The sequence below is a fragment of the Olea europaea genome, chromosome 15 (assembly GCF_002742605.1).
Source record: "Olea europaea var. sylvestris chromosome 15, O_europaea_v1, whole genome shotgun sequence".
NCBI classification, from domain to species: Eukaryota; Viridiplantae; Streptophyta; class Magnoliopsida; order Lamiales; family Oleaceae; genus Olea; species Olea europaea.
In genome coordinates, this window is record NC_036251.1 from 31,546,985 (window position 1) to 31,567,949 (window position 20,965).

Sequence of the window (20,965 nt, forward strand, 5' to 3'; positions counted from 1 at the left end):
CTATTAATAATGCAGAATGACCAAAACTAACCCACAAGCCGGCTTAAATAGCTGCAAAATACGAAATTATAGGAAAATTACCAAAAATAGTAAAATCTCGAAATTATACTAGAATAAAATATTTGGTAAAAGAAGTAAGTTGCCAAAAATTTGGCTCAATTCGAGTTTTCTAGCATATGGAAAAAGGGAAACGAAATATTACCATAAATAGCAAAAAATAACTTAAAATTGAATTTTGGAAAGGAAAACAATGGATTTTAGGCTTGAAAGTGACGTCCACCGAGCATAGCTGGTGGCCACAACGTGCGCACCGAAGAGAGCTTTTCGAATTGGAGTCATAATAGCGATTCCGATAACCGTAGTCAAAGTTGTGGCCAAATTACCAAAGACACATCAAATTCTCCCAATTGAGGAAATAATTGCGATTCACTTTCCATCTTTGCCGCCCGATCCGCCATCTCATGGAATCTGACGCGGGATAGGATAATGATTATCCAATTTGTTTGTTGTAACAGATGATCCGCAAGAAAGAAACGACAGAAAATGCCCAAAAACCAGCGAAAATACTCTGAAATCAACTCAATACTATTAATAATGCAGAATGACAAAAATTAACTCACAAACTGAGTTAAATAGCTGCGAAATACGAAATTATAGGAAAATTACCAAAATGGTAAAATCTCGAAATTATACTAGAATAAAATATTTAGTAAAAGAAGTAGGTTGCCAAAAATTTGGCTCAATTCGAGTTTTCTAACATATGGAAAAAGGGTAACGAAATATTACCATAAATAGCAAAAAAAACTTAAAATTGAATTTTGGAAAGGAAAACATGGGATTTTGGGCTCGAGATTGACGTCCACCGAGCATAGTTGGTGGCCACGACGTGCGCACCGAAAAGAGCTTTCCGAATTGGGGTCATAATAGTGATTCCGATAACTGTTGCCAAAGTTGTGGCCAAATTACCAAAGACGCGTCAAATTCCCCCAATTAAGGAATTAATTGTGATTCACTTTCCATCTTTGCGCCGATCCACCATCTCATGGTATCTCAGCGTTATCATCGTGCTATCTGACCAATCAGCATCACTCGACTCGGATCCGCCTGCATGAGATACTTACTTTGATCAGTTCCTGATTTGCATTTCAAGTGTTTGACATCTAGGCTTCATCCATTGAAAAGTAAGCGCGATTGGGGTTGTAAGGTAACTCTACGAATGGATGCTTAGCACTTGGAAATTGTTCCACAAAACTCCAGCGCAATGACCATTCAAGAGTTTAGTATTGACTGAAAATTAAGTTTACCGTTGATGTGTTTTCTGATGAAAATCGTGATGGAAGAAGAAACCTGCAAATCAAATTCTGATCAGAGGAATGTTAAAGTTTGTGGCGTGCATCTGAAACTCTTTGAAGATCCAATGTTTCAGCATCATTCAGAAATAGACTAATTAATAATTATAAAGAAAGTTATTTTAAGCAACAATAATGTGAACATAAAACACCGTGGTAAATGATTAAATATTCTCATTAACACTACAAAATCATGTGAGCAAACATTTTTTTCTGTTTGAATCAATCAACAATAATGAAAACTTTGAAACTGGCCAACTTATAAACATAACCAGTACATGCTACCTTCAGAAATAGATTTCTGCATCCCATGGAAAGTATTATCATGTCCAGCCTGCACGAGGATTACACAGAGATTGCACCACGCCAAAAACTGTAAATGAGGAAAGCTCCATCAGTTCTGAAGAACATCAGAAATTAAAGCAACCCGGGTAAGAGTAAAGGGTTCAATGACAGAGAAAATGTGGTTAAAATATATTAATTTTTCCAATAATGTAAGAAAGCAAAAAAAATTTAAAAAACTCAATGTTTTCCTGGACACATTACCATCAATTATGACCCAGATGATGAGAAAATCAAAGAACTAAAAGCGCATATAGTTTAGTCACCCGGTAAATTTTGCAATATATGACTCTCCGTGAAGTACTGGATTCATTTTCAGTAGGCCTAGATGCCCCGAAAGAAAAAAAAAATGGCTGGAATTCCAACATACATACTATTGAATAATCGTAGTCTTAGTAAATTTAACACTGGATTAACTTTCAGATTCTTGAACATGAAGCTGTTGATTTTTAGATGCCAATGTCAGCTATTGGCGATACCACTCATCGTAATTTCTTAGCCACATGACAAAATAAATAAAATTGTTTATGAATATGCATGAGAAACTTGCATACACAATCACCAAAGCTCCTTCGACCCCCTCTCCCCCGCAATGGGTAAAAACCACTGGCTTCGAAAAAACAAAGAAAAAGCATGTAAAAATGTAACTTTCCAAGAGCCTTAATATCAACTGTAAGAATAAATCAAAGATGCAAAAATGTAATTTCATCAAATTTTGATGGAGGCTTTTGTTCCAGAACTGATCTCCTAAGTCCTAAGAACCGGTGCTTAGGATATCAATTCTGGCTTTGGTTCCAAGAAACTAGATAAGTTGGGCAGCTTGTGCCCACAAGTATTCTGAGACAACCAACTTTTCCTATGCTAATAAATACAAATAATGGAGGAAGATCCCAATTTTATTAGCTAATTGAGATTTTAGCCAATTGTTATGAAACAGAGCATAAGACCAGGGTGTAATAGATGGAGTAACAAAGAAGAGATAACATCACCAACAAGGAAAACATCATTACTAGAAAATTTGGAATTGGATATATGAATCTTTTTTTGACCTTCATGTTCAACTACCTGTACAATATATTGAAAGGTCCATCAAACTTTTTATGCCATGACATTAAACCTTTTCGAACCTGCCTCTATCTCTTCTAACTTGTGCCACTAAGACTGCATTAATATTTTCAATAAGAGCTTCTTTAGGTTTATACTACAACTACCCAACCATGCAAGTTGGCATTTACTTAATTTGACCTTAATAAGATCCTGAGACCCCCAAATGGTTTAAAAATAATTAAACCAGTAAATTAGAATCCTTAGAAACCTACCTGCCAATAACTTAAACTATGACACTGTTATTCTCATTTTCCAGTTCCTTTCATGGAAGATGAAAAAATAGTGGTATCAATGCCGTCGTGTATGGTTATTCTCTGTTTATGGTCCTTTCGTTGGTAAACCAAGATGAATCTTTGTGTGAATTGTTTGACAACAAGTATGTAGTTAGTGTATCCAAAGTCAAACAGAAAACAACATTAGTCCAAAACAATCGATGTTAATGCCTTTAATTTTGAACAGCACATATTTACTGTTCCCATAAGAAGCCCAAGAAAAGGAACAAAAATATGTTCACTCGCAAAGGTCTATTAAGTGTATATTAAGATGAATTATTTCAACTTTTTGTAGTTGACTTAAATAAAACCACCAAAAGATAGTAAAATTTATGAATAGTGAGAATATAAACGAGAAGAAAGAATGAAACGGACGATGAATTCATCTCTGGTAACAAAAAGATATAGGAAAGATAACTTAAACTTTTAAGATTATCACGATGCCCTCTAGCGTCGATGGAAAACCACGATCAAACAGTTACAAGAATGAGAAGAAGCCTTGTTCCCTACAGTACAATACAACAAGTCTACGGTTCATGGTGAAATGACCAACTCTCTAAGTCTCGAAGCAGGACTATTTTTTACGCTTGTGCGGCAGTAGTAGTCTCACTCTGTTCGAATACCTTCCGCCATTCTCCATCACGAGTTTAGAAATGACCTATTGTATATTTTCCCCACAAGACATACTAGTGTTTAAATACTGAAATACTAGTGTTTAAATACTGAACACATCCTCGCGCTGCACTTGGTGCCAAGACACTCATCTATTTGCAATGCACATCTTCTAGCTTGATTGCATGCTTATGCACAATATATGGTCCTCTCTTAAGAGTATTCACGGGAAAGGAGCTCTCCTAGCTTCATCCGAAGCTTTGAAGATCATTTGCATGATCCATAATGCAATCCTTGTGCTCTTCACTTGTATGAGTACTTTGGCTTAATGCTTGCCTCCATGCCCTTCGTCAATGGCTAGTCCAAGTAGGACAATCTTTTAATCCATGGCTAATCAGAAGTTCTTACACATCATACACACCATGTATGAACATCTTATCATAAATTATATGGCATTGCCCTATGACCATATTTCTAGTCATACCACCACGGCAAGACTAAAACCCACACACAACTTAGCATACGAGGACTTTAGAGTGCTTTCCTTAATAGCTGAGTCGGTCTAGAGGTGTTACAGTATCCTTAATGTAGCCCTCAGAGGTATCCTTATGGTCCTTATGGACTATAAGGATTGCGCATAGGGATAGCCTATGGCTGACTTCCCAGCTGAAGAAAGCATGGGAAGGCTGTTTCACCGAGCATGGCCCCTTAAAGATTTAGCAAGAAAATCCAAGTAATACTAGTAAACTTCTTTTGGTGAAGAAGTTCGTAATTTTCATCATTGATGTTACTACCTCCAAATAACGCTCAGTTTTATCCTTAGTGAAGTTAATATCTTCAATATCGGTCCACAAAATTTTAACTCTAATATATACACGATCCTTAAGATATCCTCTCGCAACATACTAACAATGTCACTTTGTGACACTATAGCTTTCGGCCCCTACGTGGTTATACACATATTTTAGATGAATTTGGAGGAATCGAAGATAAAAATAAATAAATTACATAGCATTATTTGTCAATTGTTTTGTGTGACTTCACCATCTTAGCATTCATACATGTTTAAAAATGTTCAACAATTAACAATATGGCTTCGTAGATTACTTCTCTTTTTTCAGCATTATCATTGTCAATACACTATCTTGGCAAACAATCTTGTTCAACAGATTGAAGAATGCAATAAGAAATCACAAAAATTGTGATACAAAACCTAAATAGAATCACTGAAAGCCCTTTCTTAAACATGAAGCTCTCTCTCTCTCTCTCTCTCTCTCTCTCTATATATATATATATATAAATATTAAATTTATAGATACTTGTCAATTTAACAAAGCGCTCAATACTACTTTTTTAGCACATTTATATCGATTTATTTTGAAAGTTGATTTCAAGATTTTATTTTGTTTTTAATTCAAAACTCAACTAATGCAATAAGAAAATACATCATCCTATAGTCGTTGGAAATTTATCTCAAATTTTAGATCAAAAGGACAATTTAAATTTAGAGAATAAGCAATTTTTCATTTGAGAATATTCCCAAGTTCATTTTTCAATAGAAACACACACATTGACACTTTCCTTTCGAAATCTCAGCCCAACGGCCCCAACCCACAAATTGCTGCACCATATTTCTTCATCTGGCAATGCCAGCTCTAGTTCCTCTTCAGCTTTTCTCTAATTTCGTACCCAAAACTCACCCCCTTTGCAGAATACCCTTTTGCAGAAAGGATATTTGTAGCACTGCTCGTACTTTTTCTCCTCGGAGTTCTGTCTCATCAAGGTACATTCTCTCTTTGCTTTCTGGGTTTTGTTCAAGAACTGTTCTAGAACCCCTAACTCAAAGCTATAGGCTAATCTTGATTTTTCTTGCCTCTTGGGTGTAAATTTGATTCATTTTATTAGATCCAGACTTGAAATTAATGTTGTGTGAAGTAATTTTGATTTTTGACAATGCTTTCATTGTAATTGTATGTGTTGTGTTTATAATAGTTTGTGCTCAATTTACGCTTGACCAATTAACTATTCGTCAACAATTTGCCGTCAATTTCTAATGTTTAAAGGTTATGTAAGGACTCTATTGACGTTTGTGGGCTGTTTAGCTTTTTGGGCACCCTTTCCTCACAAACTAGTCTTAGGGTTGAGTTATGCTCGACTTGCTCCTAACAATTATGGTAAATACCTGCTTGGAGAAATTCTGATGCAGAATTCTTTTTCTTCAGTAATTATATAGATCAAAAATAATATATGGGGTAGATTGGTTAGAAGAAAGGCCTGATAACAGTTCTAAATATTGAGAAATAAGAAACCAGAGAACGTCGCATACTTTTTGTGCTTGCGCGTATAAATTTTTCTGACTAAATTCGGTAGAGTCCCAATTTAATGTTTGCTTTAGGGAATACGTAAAATGATCTGATACTTTTGTACCATTTCATGTTAAATTTTTTGTCGAGATTCCTGCTCTAAATTTCATAAGCAAAAGCTTAATTTTACTTCAATGCCAACCAGTATTAATTCCCTTTTAGTCACACAATAGATACACATTCCTGATTCAGAAGTTGTTCAGAGTTTGGTTTACATTTGAAGTTCTTTCGGGATGGATGCAATTTTTTCGGTTTGCCACTTCCAAGATATTGTTTTACATTGAAACTACCATTCACGTTAAAATTTCACACACCATATGCCAGACTCTGAAGTTATGTCTTCAAACCACAACTTCTTGACGTGTTCGTTATTTAGTTTTGAAACTAAATACAAAATAGAATTTGGGGTTGTATATTGAACCAACAAATAGCTGATCTCGTCTAAATCACAAATATAGCCGAAAAATATCCTCTCGTGTAGTTGCACACCACAAGTTCTCTACAGTGGCTAGTAACTGATTTTTGTTCATCACTGCAACTTCTACATGATCGAAACTGCAGCTGCCTTATCTGAATGCTTTTCTATGAATATTGACATCCCTAAACTCTCTTCATTCTAACTAATCTTTAATGTCTACTTAGAAAATCATCACTTTCTACTGTTGCTCCACTGGAAGCAATACTATTTGATATTGATGGAACACTGTGTGATTCAGATCCTATTCACTACAACGCTTTCAGAGAAATGCTGCAAGAGGTTAAAACTTTTTTCTTTCACTCGATTTTATGTTTATGTGCTATTTCCTGCCCATATCTTTATTGATTGCATCAGAGATTTCAATAATATTGGTATTTCTAACAGGTAGGTTTCAACGGGGGAGAACCAATAAGCGAAGAATTCTTCATAAAAAACATTAGCGGCAAGCATAATGAGGAACTATGTCGTGTTCTGTTCCCAGAATGGAATCTCAAAAAAGCCCTGAAATTTATGGATGATAAGGAAGAATTTTTCCGAAGGTAACCCTAGACCGACTCTGTGTTAGTCCCAAACTTGGGATCTAATCAACGGACTAAGAATGTTTGTTTGTGATACAATCTTCATTAGTGTATTATCCCAGAGCTAGACTAGAGTGTTTATCCTATTGTTATCTCTCCCGCCTTTTCATATGGAGGATGTGCACAAAATTTAAGTAAGAACAGCGGCTGATTTATTTTTTCAAGTCTTAGGAAAAATTATCGGGAAGGTAGTAGAGTTACCAGACATCCACTTCTTTAGTTGTTCAGTTCTTCTATTCGTTACGGCAATTCCACCTACACATTGTCAAGAAAGGGATTTTGCATTGTGATTGGTCGAATGTCCCTGCCTCAATTCTGAATCACTTTAGGTTCACTCAATTTGTGAACCTTTCTCATTCAATTTACTTAAACCTTCTTCATGTCAAAAACTCTGTGTTGAATTGAGTGAAGATTGCATACAATTAATAGTCTTTTCGGATCCCTCATTCCTACAATTTTACTGGATATGCAGATTGGCATCAGAACAATTAAAACCGATAGCTGGCCTTGATGAGTTGTGTAACTGGATTGAAGATCGTGGTTTCAAACGAGCTGCTGTTACTAATGCTCCGAGACCAAATGTTGAACTGATGATCCCCCAACTTGGCCTTGTGGTTTTTTTTGAAATAGTGATAATTGGAAGTGAATGTGAGCGAGTGAAACCTTTTCCCGATCCTTACTTGGAGGGTCTTCGGGCACTTGAAGTATCCCCTGAGCATGCATTTGTGTTCGAGGTTTAGCTTACTCTTGAAATTCTGATATCACTACCTATATATTGTTATATTTTATGTATTTCTACGTTGTAATTGTTTGTCATTTTTGTTTGCATTTACAGGATTCTGTTTCTGGAATAAAAGCTGGGACTGCAGCTGGGATGCCAGCAGTTGGTTTAGCTGTGAGGAACCCAGAGAAATTACTGTCTGAAGCCGGCGCAACTTTTTTCATCAAGGATTTTACAGATCCAAAGTTGTGGACAGCCTTGGAAGATCTTGAGAAGAAAACAGAGGCAATGGAAGTCACTGCCTGAGCTGGTAATAGCTTTTAACTTCACTGAATTTAAATGTTTTAGAGACATTCTTTTTATTCTTTGCATTATTATTTGAGGCTCAAAGAGTCAAAAGTCCGAAGGGACCTTAGTCACAATGGAATATGATAAAAGAGATATCGAGTAATTATTTGAGTAACCTTACTTTTTCGGAGATAATGGTACGTAAAAATTGACCATATTGCTTCTTTTGGTGCTGAATATCACATTCGTACATATCATCTCAGAAATTTCTCTATCAAAGTCTTTTCCTTTTTTTCATTGCTAAATAACTTGTTCTACACATTCTCTTTCTTTACTTTAGGATGCCTCTGGTGAGTTCGAATGTTAAACCATAAAATAGGAATACAGATTTTCTCGGAAATGAATGTTCTGATCGAAAATTTCTAAACTCTGGTGTCTGTGTAATAGTTAGATACTTCTATAGGTATTTCATTTACTCAGAATAAAAATCAAAGGCGTTCTGTTGATTTATGGCTGGTGCAGAAGCCCAATATTCTGGCCCCCTAATTTAGGCCATATACTGCACCGATTTGATCCGGGCTCTGCTAAGAATAAGATTGATCAAGTTTGTCTACATGACTATTTTTCTAGTTTGGTCAAGGGTTAATTTGTTTGTTATGTTAGACTACACGATAATTGACATTCATAAGGGTCCTTTTGGCAAGGTTTTTGAAAAATCAATTTTTTTTTTCTGAAACTAAATATTTAAAAAAAAAACCATATTTAGATAATTTTATGAAAGTATTTAGAAGAGCTTTTAGAAGAAAAAACTCTTCTACAAAGAGTATAAACCCCTCTCAAATGGCCCCTAATTATGAAAACGAATTTCATTGAGAACTAAAGTCTCATATTTATATTGAAGAATTAGGGCTACAAGGGATACAATAGTAATAAAATCTAGGGTTGTAGTGACTTATTTGTCATTTACAAATAATACTTTATTTACAACACTTTTCATTAAATGACAATTTACACAACAACTATTTCATTGAAACATTGTTTTACAAAAATTCGACAGGACAAAAATACCAAGAAATGAAAAACGAGTACAAATAATATGGAGTAATAAAAGATTATATCTTTAAAACTTGTCAAGAAAACATAATGGCACAAAACTTGATCGAAGAAAACAAAGTACAACTACTTCGCCTGATTCAATAAATGAAAATTCTTCTATCAAGCGATTCATGTCTTATACGTCAATGTGACAACGTCTTCAATATTGCAATTTCTCATGAAGTGTGTCATGTCATCTTGTATAGACTTCAAATAACACCATTTTCATTCGAGATATTTATCAACCTTTAATAATTGTGTAACATGATTCGAAAAATAGCTCTGTTTTTCTCTTAAGGTGTCTCACAAATATAAAAGTATTGTTTTGAAGATAAATGTATTGTATGTTATGGATATTTATTATTTTGAGGGTAAATGCTTTATTAGAATTGTATTAGGAAAAACTTTATAGGAAAAATTCTAATGTAGGAAAAAATACGTTATTTTTTTGAGTAAATTACAAAAATTGTCTCGTTAAAAATCTTGTCAGAAAAAATCAATAGGACAAAATTTTGGTCAAGCAAAAAAAGTACAGTACATATTTACTCTTCCTTCTAATAATATTACTTGAATTATGCTTCAAGCATATTAAATCTTTTAAGAATAATAATAATAATAATCATACCAAATAAGTTGACTATAACCGTATTTCAAATTGCATGCATCGTCACGATAACAATATATGGACTAGTGATTGATCCACCACGGTCTTTGCAAAATTTATTATTTTAAGAAACATACGTTGCATTTTACAACTTCATAATTTTAAGAATAGACCTTTAGATTTGCGGATTGCATGTCCAAAAATTTCAAATTTCTCTAGTAAATTCAAATTTACTAAGATTATATCCTTTAAATGGCCAATCATTACTTTTTTTCAACGAATTTATTTCAAATCCTTGATAATCATAATATGAAGTGATACATCACATTCAATAGTATTGTCAACAATACTTTCTTTTCCTTTCTCATAATGAAATAATGAGAGATCTCTATTTTCAATATTTTTAATTATTGAACCTTTCTGGGATTTTATAATTAGTTATATTTATATATTCTCAAATAATATAAATATCCTAAATGGGATCATCTTCCTCTTTTTTAGATTTTTTTCTTAGAATCAAACATATTCACATTTCAGCGCGTGCCATAAATATATCAAATATAAAGTTAACGAATTGTCCTCGTAGGACTCAGTTCGGATTGGAGCATTTAAAGTAAGTGTGTGAAATACTGTTAATCTTTTAAATCAATGAATGTATCTAAATGAATTATCTTTCGACCTTCTGATTTGAATTATCTTAGCGAATAACTAAACAATACAATAATGCATTATGTATATTATTTTTAACTTCTTAATTTCTCCTCCTAATACTGAGAAAATTGTTCAGTCAAATTGACAATCAATAAACCACGTTATAATATATCACCTCGTATGGCTTGAGATATTGTATAAGGGTTCAAATTATATATTTATTCTCAGGATTCTTTACTTTTTATCTCAGTAAATTATGATGAATCAATTTGCACTATGAAAAAAATTAGGTAGAAAAATTTAGCTCTGATTATAAGCCAAATATAACAGAAAAAGCTTTGATAGTGGCATGATGCTAGTAGCATTACTTAGATGGAATTGGAAAACACTTTGTTCTCAATATTAAAATTTCTAAATTAATAGAAGGCTTTTAACAAATAATAATGTTAAACCATTTATCACCATTCCAACTGACGCTTATAAAAATGTTGAAAATTAAGTTTCACTAATATTAAAAAGACACACCATCTTGATTGTATAATTTAAAGATCATGATCATAATATAAATACATGCAAGTACTCTAGCAAACTTCATGTTCCGAATACTATGCAATCATCCAGTAGATATATCATATCTATTAATGTAAATAATATTTAAATGGTCAATATAGAGGGTGACGGTGTCCCATATATCACTGTAATTAATTTTCAAGATTATAAGGATTTAATCCAAACATTAGCTAGTTGTCAATTATCAATTTATGATATACAGTATATGTGAATTCGTTGATTTGAAGAATTTTCTTGGTTTTTCATTAAATGTTCCTTTAAATTCTTATTTTGTATCATTATTGATCCAATGATAATTTAACAGGACGTGTCAATAATAAAATATTAAGGTTATTGAACTTTTAGTTCAATACAATGTTATTTTAGTTGTACAAATATTAATATAGTGGAGAAATATTACAGCAATCATAAGTTCGTCTAGGGTTGGACATGGTTCGATGCAGTTCAATTTTAACGAGAATCGAACTAGACCTGAAATTCTCGGATATTTAGTAAGTGGAACAATTAGGTCCAAATTTAATTATGGAACCGTTCGGGTTCGGTTCCATTTGGTTCAATTCGATTAGATTCGGTTTCCAGGTTTCGTATTATAATTAAATTTTTCAATATTTACAAAGTTACATTAATTCAACTAATGACATGTTTAATTTTAGCTATTACAAAATAACGTAGTCCAATTTTATGTGTTTTTTGCGTCTCTCTTTGTTGAGTTCTTCATAAATTTGATTGTTAAAATCATGGGAAAATGAAGATGACGAGTTCAATTCGATTTCTCCAAAACGGTAGAAATGACACTACTGTATAGTAATAGATTTGGATAAAATTTAGGTCAATTTGATTAAATTGGCTTTGAACTGAAAAATAGAAATAAGAAAATCATATTTTTAAATTTGAACTAAATTAACTAGTTAGCAAATTTATTTAAAAAAATAAAATAATTTGACTTATTTAAAATAAATTAATTAAAAAATTAGGAAGATTCGGTTCTTATTCGAGTCTTCGTTCTTGATCTAGAACCAATAACCCAACCGAACCGAACCCGTCAGTTCTCAATTCAAATATCCGTTCGGGTATTTAACTTATAAACTGGTTGGTTCGGTTCGATTTTAAAGTTTTGTCCAGACCTAAGTTTGTCCCTCCAAATCACATAATATTGACTCTTATAGAGATTTTATAAAATTCTTATAAAACCTCAAATCAAATATTCGTTTGATATTCTCGAGAACTAACAAAATAATATTTTTCTTGAATATTTATATAGTTGGATTGTGTTTCTTCAAGAACATCAACACAATTTTCTTCATATTAAGTTGTGTTTCTTAAGAAACGATATGTAAATATTCTTCTAAAATATTGAAATTATAATATCATATTTTGAAAGAATAAAGAAAGTAATATTCTTTCAGAATAGCATAACATTTTGCTTTTTCAAGAGCAATAATAAATTAAACATATCAATTAACTATGTATAAATAATATATTTTATATTGTGATCAATTATAATAAGCAAATTAAATACAAATTTTGAGTATGCATAATATAATGATTATAATCTAAACATAACTGTCAAGTAAAGAAAAAGTGGTAAATTATCAATTGGAAATGATAGGTGGATGCGTGTACTAGAATAATTATCTAATGTAATCATGTAGTTGTGTAATTGAGACAATCTACAATTCTTATACTAAACAACCAATTTAAAAGAATTTGATTGTTGTTTACATAAATATTTCTCGCGAATGGAACATTGAATTTTAATCATAAATGTTGATTTTATGAACAATGAGTTTGAACATCGTATCCAAATTTCATGATGATCAGACCAACAAAATAATCCAAATAAAACATTCATTTTCAAACAAGACTACAATATTATTTTGAATTATTGATTTAGATTGTTTCTTCAAAAATAATAATACAATATTCTTTTGGACATCGTACTAGAATATTGAACAAAAAACATTACATTCAAGCACATATTCATCTATCAAAAATTGGTACAGTCAAAACGATATGATCAGACCGAATAATTATACCACTTTGTTATGCAATTCAAAATCAAGAGAATATTAACCTTTTCTTGGAGCTAGAAAAATAAGAGTTTCTTTATAAACTCAATTGGATAGAATTTCTTGATTTTCTTTAATTGAAGAAAATAATTTTTCCTATCTCAACTGACTAAAGACTTGTTAGTGGAAAAAGGAATGAATTTTACTAACTCAATTTGCTAGAATTTCATGCTAATAACGTATTATAAAATAAAGAGAAAAATAGAAGAATATAAAAAAGTCAATAGATATGCATGTATTTCATTGAGAATTAAAGTGATATGATCCATGAAACGAATGTAAAGAATGCAAGTCCAGGTAGGGATCCGTTGATCGTTGAAGGAGGGCCTACGACTAGGTTGCAAGCAAAGCAGGTAAAAAAAGCGATGAGATTACTCGTTTAAGCTACGTGGACAAAACATCGGTCATGGCGAGCAAAGGAAGAAGTTTTATGTTTGGTTTGGGAGCCGAAACAAGTTGGTTCAACATGATTCAAGCAACAGGTGAAGGACATGCCCATATGAAGTATGCGACTGCATAATTCAACAAGCTATGCAATCGCATAGCATCTTGTGGAGAAGTCAACTGGGGAATGGAGTCCTTCTATGCGACCGCATCCAAGTGTACTATGTGGTCGTATAGTCGAAAAGTGTGACGCGATTTTCCAAATTTCACAAGATCTTTTATTTTAGTTGAAACTCTAGTTCTTGGTAACTTTTGTAATCTTTTAGATTTTAATTCCATTTCAACTAGGGTTTTATTAGTTTCCTATAAATATGACTCATTATTTCATATTGTAAACAATTTTCACTCATATCAATAGATAGATTATTTGTGAGCATATTTTGTTTTCAATACCTTGTTCTTCATTGAACTAAATTTTAAACTTATCAAGATTTTTTTTTTATTTTTTGCATTCAAATAATTCGAATGACATTCTTGAATCTTGTGATCAATAGGTCAACATATTATCTACGATTGTGTTGGTTACTTGGTTCAATATTTTTGGAATGTTGATTTTTTACTTTCTTGGGTTTGATTCAATCTCGTGTGGATTTCGTAATTGCTATTGCTACTGGGTTCACGTCAAATTGTATAAGAACTTGAGCTCCTAAAATAAAGGTTATATCTTTTTCACTTTTGTTTGAGTCTTTGTATTCTTTCTTTTATCATTTTTCGTGTTCTTCGCATTTTTCATCTTTTGAGTCTTTAAATACAACAGGGTTTCAGACAATTTCAAAAGTTGTTTGGTCACTAATTAGTATCCAAATTAATTTCTTTTCGAATTTTTGGGTTTGTTGTTAAACTCTCTTGCATTTAGCCAAAAAAAATTAAAAAAAAATCCAAAAAAAAAATAGAATAGTAAGATTAACAAGAGGAGTGTAGGATTTCAATGGAACTTTGAACAAGATTATGCGTTTAACACTATTAAAGATAGGTTCTGTAAAGCGCTGATTTTAGCACTTCCTAACTTTGATAAAACTTCTAAAATTGAATATGATGCCTAAGGGATAAGTATTGGAGCAGTTTTAATTTAGGATAGAAGGTCGATAGCTTACTTCGATGAAAAGCTAAGTAGAGCAGCCCTCAATTATCCTACATACGACAAGGAGTGTATGCATTTGTTCGAGTTTTAGAGACATGACTGCATTACCTATGGCAAAAGAAGTTATTGATTCACACACTTTAAAACATCTGAGAGGTCAAGGTAGGCTAAACAAGAGACATGCTCGATGGACGAAGTTCATAAAGACATTTTCATACATAATTCGATACAGACAAGGTAAAGAAAATGTGGTAACAAATGCGTTATCGAGGAGATATGTTTTTTTAACTTCTTTAATTGCTAAATTATTGGGTTTTGAATATGTTGAGGACATGTATGCAAATGACTCGGATTATTCTAGTATATACGAATCATGTGATATAGGAGCTACAGATACATTCTTTAGGCATGATGGGTATTTATTTCGAAAAATAAGTAATGTATTCCTAAATGTTCAATGAGAGAATTTTTAGTAAAAAAAGCACATAATGGGAGTTTAATGGGACGTTTTAGGGTTAAGAAAACCTTAGAAATGCGAAGTGAAAATTTTTATTTACCTAAGATGAAAATTGATATTGATCGAGTTTGTAGTAGGTGCATTACTTGTAAAAAGTCTAAGTCTAAGATTTTACCTCAATGGTTGTATACATCATTACCTGTTACTAGTGAGCCTTAGGCTGATATTTTTATAGATTTTTTATTGGGTTTACTTAAGACTAAGAAGGGAAGAGATTTCATATTTGTGATGGTAGATATATTTAGTAAGATGGCACATTTCATTCCATGTCATAAAACTGATGGTGCTACGAATATTGCGGATTTATTCTTTAAAGAAGTTGTGCAATTACATGGGATTCTTAGGAGTATTGTATCGGATAGGGATATTAAATTCCTTAGTCATTTTGGAGGGTTTTGTGGAATAAGTTAGGCACAAAATTATTATTTTCTACAACTTGTCACATACAAACTGATGGGCAAACTGAGCTAGTAAATAGGATCATGATACAATTTTTACTCTCTAAGTTAATAAGAATTTGAAGAGTTGGGAAGAGTGTTTACTAGTTATTGAATTTGCATACAATAGGGTCATGCATTCTACTACTTCGTGTTCAACTTTTGAAATAGTATATGGTTTTAATCCATTAACACCTTTGAATTTAATTCATTTATTTGATCATGAACGAGGTAGTTTAGATGGAAAGAAAAATGTTGAATTGGTAAAATCACTCCATGAAAAGGTAAGAATGCAAATTGAAAAGAAAAACAAGCATTATGTGTCCCAAGCAAACAAAGGCTAGAAGAACATTACATTTGAACCCCTCGATTGGGTTTAGGTATACTTGAGAAAAGAACACTTTCCTGAACAAAGAAAATTGAAGTTACGGCTAGGGAGACGGTCCATTTCAAATCCTTGAAAGAATTAATGATAATGCCTAAAAATTAGATCTTCCTAGTGAGAATAATATTTCGGGTACTTTTAATGTGTTTGATCTTTCTCCCTTTGATGTAGGTACAGATTTGAGGTCGAATCTTTTCGAAAATGGAAAGAATGATGTGATCCATGGAACGAATGCAACGAAGGTAAGTCTGTGCAAGGATCTGTTGATCGTTGAAGAAGGGTCGATAACTAGAGCGCATGCAAAGCAGGTTAAAGAAGCGATGTGATTACTCATTCAATCTACGGTGAAAGAAACATTGGTCACAGCGAGCAAAGGAATAAGTTTCATGTTAGGCTCGAGAGCCGAAACAAGTTGGTTCAACATAATTCAAACAGTGGACGAAGGACATGCCCAGATGAACTTTGCGATTGCATGTTCAATAGGTTATGTGATCGAGTAGCACCTAGAAGAGAAGTCAACTAGGGAATGGAGTCCTTCTATGTGACCACCAATGCACTATGTGGTCGCATAGTTCAACAAGTTATGTGATCGACTAGCACCTTGAAGAGAAGTCAACTAGGGAATAGAGTCCTTCTATGCGACCGAATCCAAGTGCATTATGTGGTTGCATAGTACAAAAGTGTCATGCAATTTTTCAAATTTTGCGAGGTCTTTTATTTTAGCTAAAACTCTAGTTTTTGGTAACCTTTATAATCTTTTAGATTTTAATTCACTTGATTGTCTACGGTTTCATTGCATGTGCTCGGGGTAGAAGTTTTGTATAAATGTAATCGCCTCATCTATCCTCCTGATGAGAGGTTTGGTTTCAAACCCCGGTTCGACCAGGAGGAATACGCCATGCTAATGTGCCTTCAAACCTCCCTTACTTTTTTTCTATTGCAATTTCTGGATTATTATGTGATGATTCTTGAACTTTCCATATATAGTTTCAACTAGGATTTTATGGGTTGACTTACCTTTATACAATATTTTTTACTTTCAAAAAACTTTTTATGTAATCAATGGGTTAATTGAGTTGATAGATGACAATGACGATGAATTGAATTGAAGATGGTTGATGTTTTGATTGATATTTTGTTGGTGACCTGACTTAAAGGTACTTGACAGTGAACGAAGAAAGAGTAGGAAAGGTAGTTGCATCACTCTTTTTTTTTTTTTTTCAATTTATTGAACTAATTCCAATGCATTTTATTGGCGTTTTGTCACTATTTTTAGTGTTTGTCACTTTTTAAATTTATGTCACTATTTTGAATTTATGCCACTTTTTTATTTTTTTTTATTTTTTTATAGTGTTTGACACTTCTTTCACTTTCTTGAAATTTCTGTCACTTTTTTTATTGACAAATATTGCTTTCTAATAAAAAAGTGATACTTAATTTTACGCAAAATATTTTTAATTTTCAAAATACTTTTCATATGATTTTTCAAAACATCCTTAATTTAAGGGGTATTTATGTAAGTTGTCCAAGATTTATACCCATTTGGATTTACATTAAGGTGTGAGATTAATGATTTTTCCCTGTCTGGGCTAGTTTTAATCTAATTCAATTACCAATCTTAATTTGGGATATAATCTATAACTTTATTAATATTACTTTAATGTATTGCAATTGGAATAAAATAGATTTAAAAAAATCCAGCCGTATATATATATTTGTCTTAATCTAGAGTGCTTTCATACTTAATTCCTATTGTATACATCACAATTGCATACTTTCAAAGAAACTAGATGATGGACTTGGTTTGGTCGTTATTATATATAAGGAAAATGACATGAAATAACATTTACTTGGGAAGAAAATGGAGAAAGGCTATCTCAAGACCGAGTCATTTTGCATTAATCAATTAAAAATTAATATACTCTTACTCGTAGTACAATCATTTGAGTCTAGTCTAATATAAAATAAACATTAAAATAAGTCGAATCATTTTATTATTTCTACTAATGATTCTAAGCCACGATTTGATAGATATCTATCTAAATATGAAAAATAAATAAATAAATAAGGAGACTAGAAATAGGATTCTTACCAATTTTACATAAATTTCAAGATAACCTCTTTATTTTGCATTCGTTACTTCAAAATATTTCAGTCTACTTATTTTTATTTCTCTTTTTCCTTGTAATTTTGAAAATAAATATTCTTTCATTTTGTTTTACAACTTCTAATTGTATGATGAAAATTCTTTGAAGGACACAGTCAAGCTTGACATATACACACCATGTACGATGAAAGATATGTTACAAAATTCAATTAAATCCGTCTTTCAATGGATCCTCTATTTCTGTTATAGATCTTCTAGATTCAATGGAGATAAGTTATTTTCTGTTAAGACTTGGGGTTCCATATTAAAAGGTTAACCTTGTTAAGAGGAGTAGTCCAGAATCTTTTAAATTGGTCAATATTTCGATATTTAACCGATGTGAGATTTTTATCTCTTAACATGCCCCCGCAAGATAGTAGTTTGTTTGAGTAGACCAATCTTGCAATTCGTAGCTTATTAATTAAGACTTATAATCGGATCGGATCACTTGTTGGGGTTTAATGGACTCTGGTACCATGTTAAGACTTGGGGTTCCATCTTAAAATGTTAATCTTGTTAAAAGGAGTAGTCCAAAATCTTTTTAAATTGGTCAATATTTCGATATTTAATCGATGTGAGATTTTTATCCCTTAACAATTTCATATTAACAAGTTTAGCTTAGCTTTAAAAATTGTAAAATTAATTTTAATTAACCTTACGTTCTAAACGTGTTTGAATAACTTACTCATGATTTAAAAAGTTGCTGAATTTTTGAATAATACTTCTTAATTTACTTTTTTTATGGGCTACTTATAAGTAATTTAGTTGACAATAAGCTTAACCAAACATGCCAATGCCCCTCTGAAATGGTCAAAGTCTTCGGAGAGCAATTCGTTTTCTAGAAAGTAAAAAACCAAAGGTCTTAAATGCATATTGTCTATGCCCTTGACGCAATGCAATTTCTGATCGGAGTCCATGTACGAAATCGTTAGATCAGACTTCATAAACTGATAAACACTGCGAATATCACGAAATCAGATGTCATTTTTAGAAAATAAATTGCCCAATTTTATTTTTTTATTTTTATTTTTTACATCACACATTGTTGGTGAAGTTATGACATTCGGTGGACGGATGAATAGCATTAACAATACTATTGTCTGGTCCCAAGGCGGATCTAGGAAAAATTTTAGTATGTGTTAGTACGCAAATAATAATAGTAATAATAATAATAATAACAATAACGATCAAAATAATAATAATAATAATAATAATTCACATATGTCATTATGTATATGACGACAGATGTTTATAAATGTGTGGTTTAATGCTGTGCTACGTGCGTGCACACATTTATAAAACATGAATACATGGCTAGTCATTTTTGATATGGTGTTAGATGTTTGATATTGTGCTACGTAGTGGGCGAAGGAAGGGGCAAGAAGATTAAATTTTTATTATATAAAAAAAAAAAAATTATAGAATTTTATTTATTTATTATTATTTTTATTATTTTTTATTTTTTTTCCCCTCTCTATGTCAGCCCATTAGTAAAAGAAAATTGTCTGCCCTAGGCTCCCAGGGCACATCTCCAAGTGGTAAAAGAGGAGGGTAGAGAAATCCAGCTTTACTTGAGGCTGCTGCGTCAAGGGTTCGAATCCTGAAATATGAATTTGGCTCTTGGGTAAGTGCAAGTGTACAAGTAGCCTTCCACCGTATACCCTTGGAGGCATAACCTGCAATTTACTTCCCTCACGCTACTCCAGGACAAGGGCGGTGAGGGACCCTTAAGGTTGGGGTTCCACTTTTTTTAAAATTGTCTGCCCTAGCTAATGCATGCACGCGCTTACACAGATGCGTACTTTGACGATCATTATTGGTATGTGGTTAGATATTTGATACCGTGCTAACAGAATAATATATTCACGCATTTACACTTGGATAATAATTTTTCGTTATAGTAGTAAATGTCTAGTACGGTGTCATGTACTTGTCTGCGGCATGCACCGTGACAAATTTTAGAAAATAGCCTTCTTAAAAAAAAAAAAAAAAAATTATTCATGCTTTCTGATTAAAAAATAATAATAATAAATAAATAAAATAAAATCCTACCATGTCTTATTTGTATAATATCTTTTTCCTTTGTAAATTATCCATAAACCAACCCCAAATTATCATACAATGATAAATAGTAGTACCTAATAACAAAAAGAAATTAATATATTGTTGATCGTACTGTCTTCTCTAATTTATTATTTAGTATGTTATACTGAAAATAACGTAGTATTGATTAAGAAGCGAGAATACGACATTATACCGAACATGCCATAAAGCTTCACCTTGATGTGATTGTGAGGATTGGAGAGCCTTGGAACCATTACAATAAGAACATAAGAAAACAAATAGGTTAGTTTATTGGATAAGCCATCTTAAGGAAGTACAAGAAGCAAAGATACAAAAGATTAGCCTTTTGGTTCAATGAACAAAATTCACAATTAGAAGTCTTTGACAAAATCTCTAAATGTGGACCTTCTCCAAATAAACCACCCAAAAACAAACAAAACAAATGACTTGCGGCGTTTTATAGAGAATTAACAGATCGAAAAAGTATAAAAAAGTTATTAATCCTATTTGGTAGGGATTTTGAGAATTGGATTTTTCATCGCTAGGAGAAAAGTGAGAGTCACCTATAAGAGAAGAAATCAAAAATTACGGTTGAAATTGTGAAACAACGGTCAAAAAAATCAATTTTTTGGAACGAAAAATCACTTTCAAACACCCACTAAAAACATTCAGTCTTTCATGTGACATTCATTTGTTGACATATAATTTTATTTTTATTTACATTTTTAATATAATTCATTCATCCTAATAGTATTTTTCTTTTACTTTAGTTTATTGAATACTATTTTCTTT

At 32.1% G+C, this 20,965-nt stretch overlaps 2 protein-coding genes across 2 annotated transcripts; both read left to right on the top strand.

Moving 5' to 3' along the window:
• Positions 1-5,226: 5,226 nt before the first annotated feature.
• LOC111410891 (haloacid dehalogenase-like hydrolase domain-containing protein Sgpp) lies at positions 5,227-8,624 on the top strand. The gene is made up of 5 exons (XM_023041484.1): positions 5,227-5,465; positions 6,688-6,802; positions 6,908-7,062; positions 7,574-7,835; positions 7,937-8,624. Exons 1-5 carry the CDS (start codon positions 5,329-5,331, stop codon positions 8,126-8,128), a joined length of 861 nt encoding a protein of 286 aa, XP_022897252.1. The 5' UTR covers positions 5,227-5,328; the 3' UTR covers positions 8,129-8,624.
• A 6,095-nt stretch (positions 8,625-14,719) lies between these two features.
• Positions 14,720-15,300, top strand: LOC111411559. The gene is made up of 2 exons (XM_023042078.1): positions 14,720-15,039; positions 15,138-15,300. Exons 1-2 carry the CDS (start codon positions 14,720-14,722, stop codon positions 15,298-15,300), a joined length of 483 nt encoding a protein of 160 aa, XP_022897846.1.
• Positions 15,301-20,965: the final 5,665 nt, after the last annotated feature.

Bases quoted from the DNA above. Each gene is read 5' to 3' on its own strand.
- LOC111410891 (XM_023041484.1), top strand. From the start codon at position 5,329: ATGCCAGCTCTAGTTCCTCTTCAGCTTTTCTCTAATTTCGTACCCAAA. The intron at 5,466-6,687 runs GTACATTCTCTC...ATGTCTACTTAG, and splicing joins CGGAGTTCTGTCTCATCAAG to AAAATCATCACTTTCTACTG. The intron at 6,803-6,907 runs GTTAAAACTTTT...TATTTCTAACAG, and splicing joins TCAGAGAAATGCTGCAAGAG to GTAGGTTTCAACGGGGGAGA.
- LOC111411559 (XM_023042078.1), top strand. From the start codon at position 14,720: ATGACTGCATTACCTATGGCAAAAGAAGTTATTGATTCACACACTTTA. The intron at 15,040-15,137 runs GTATTTATTTCG...GGGACGTTTTAG, and splicing joins ACATTCTTTAGGCATGATGG to GGTTAAGAAAACCTTAGAAA.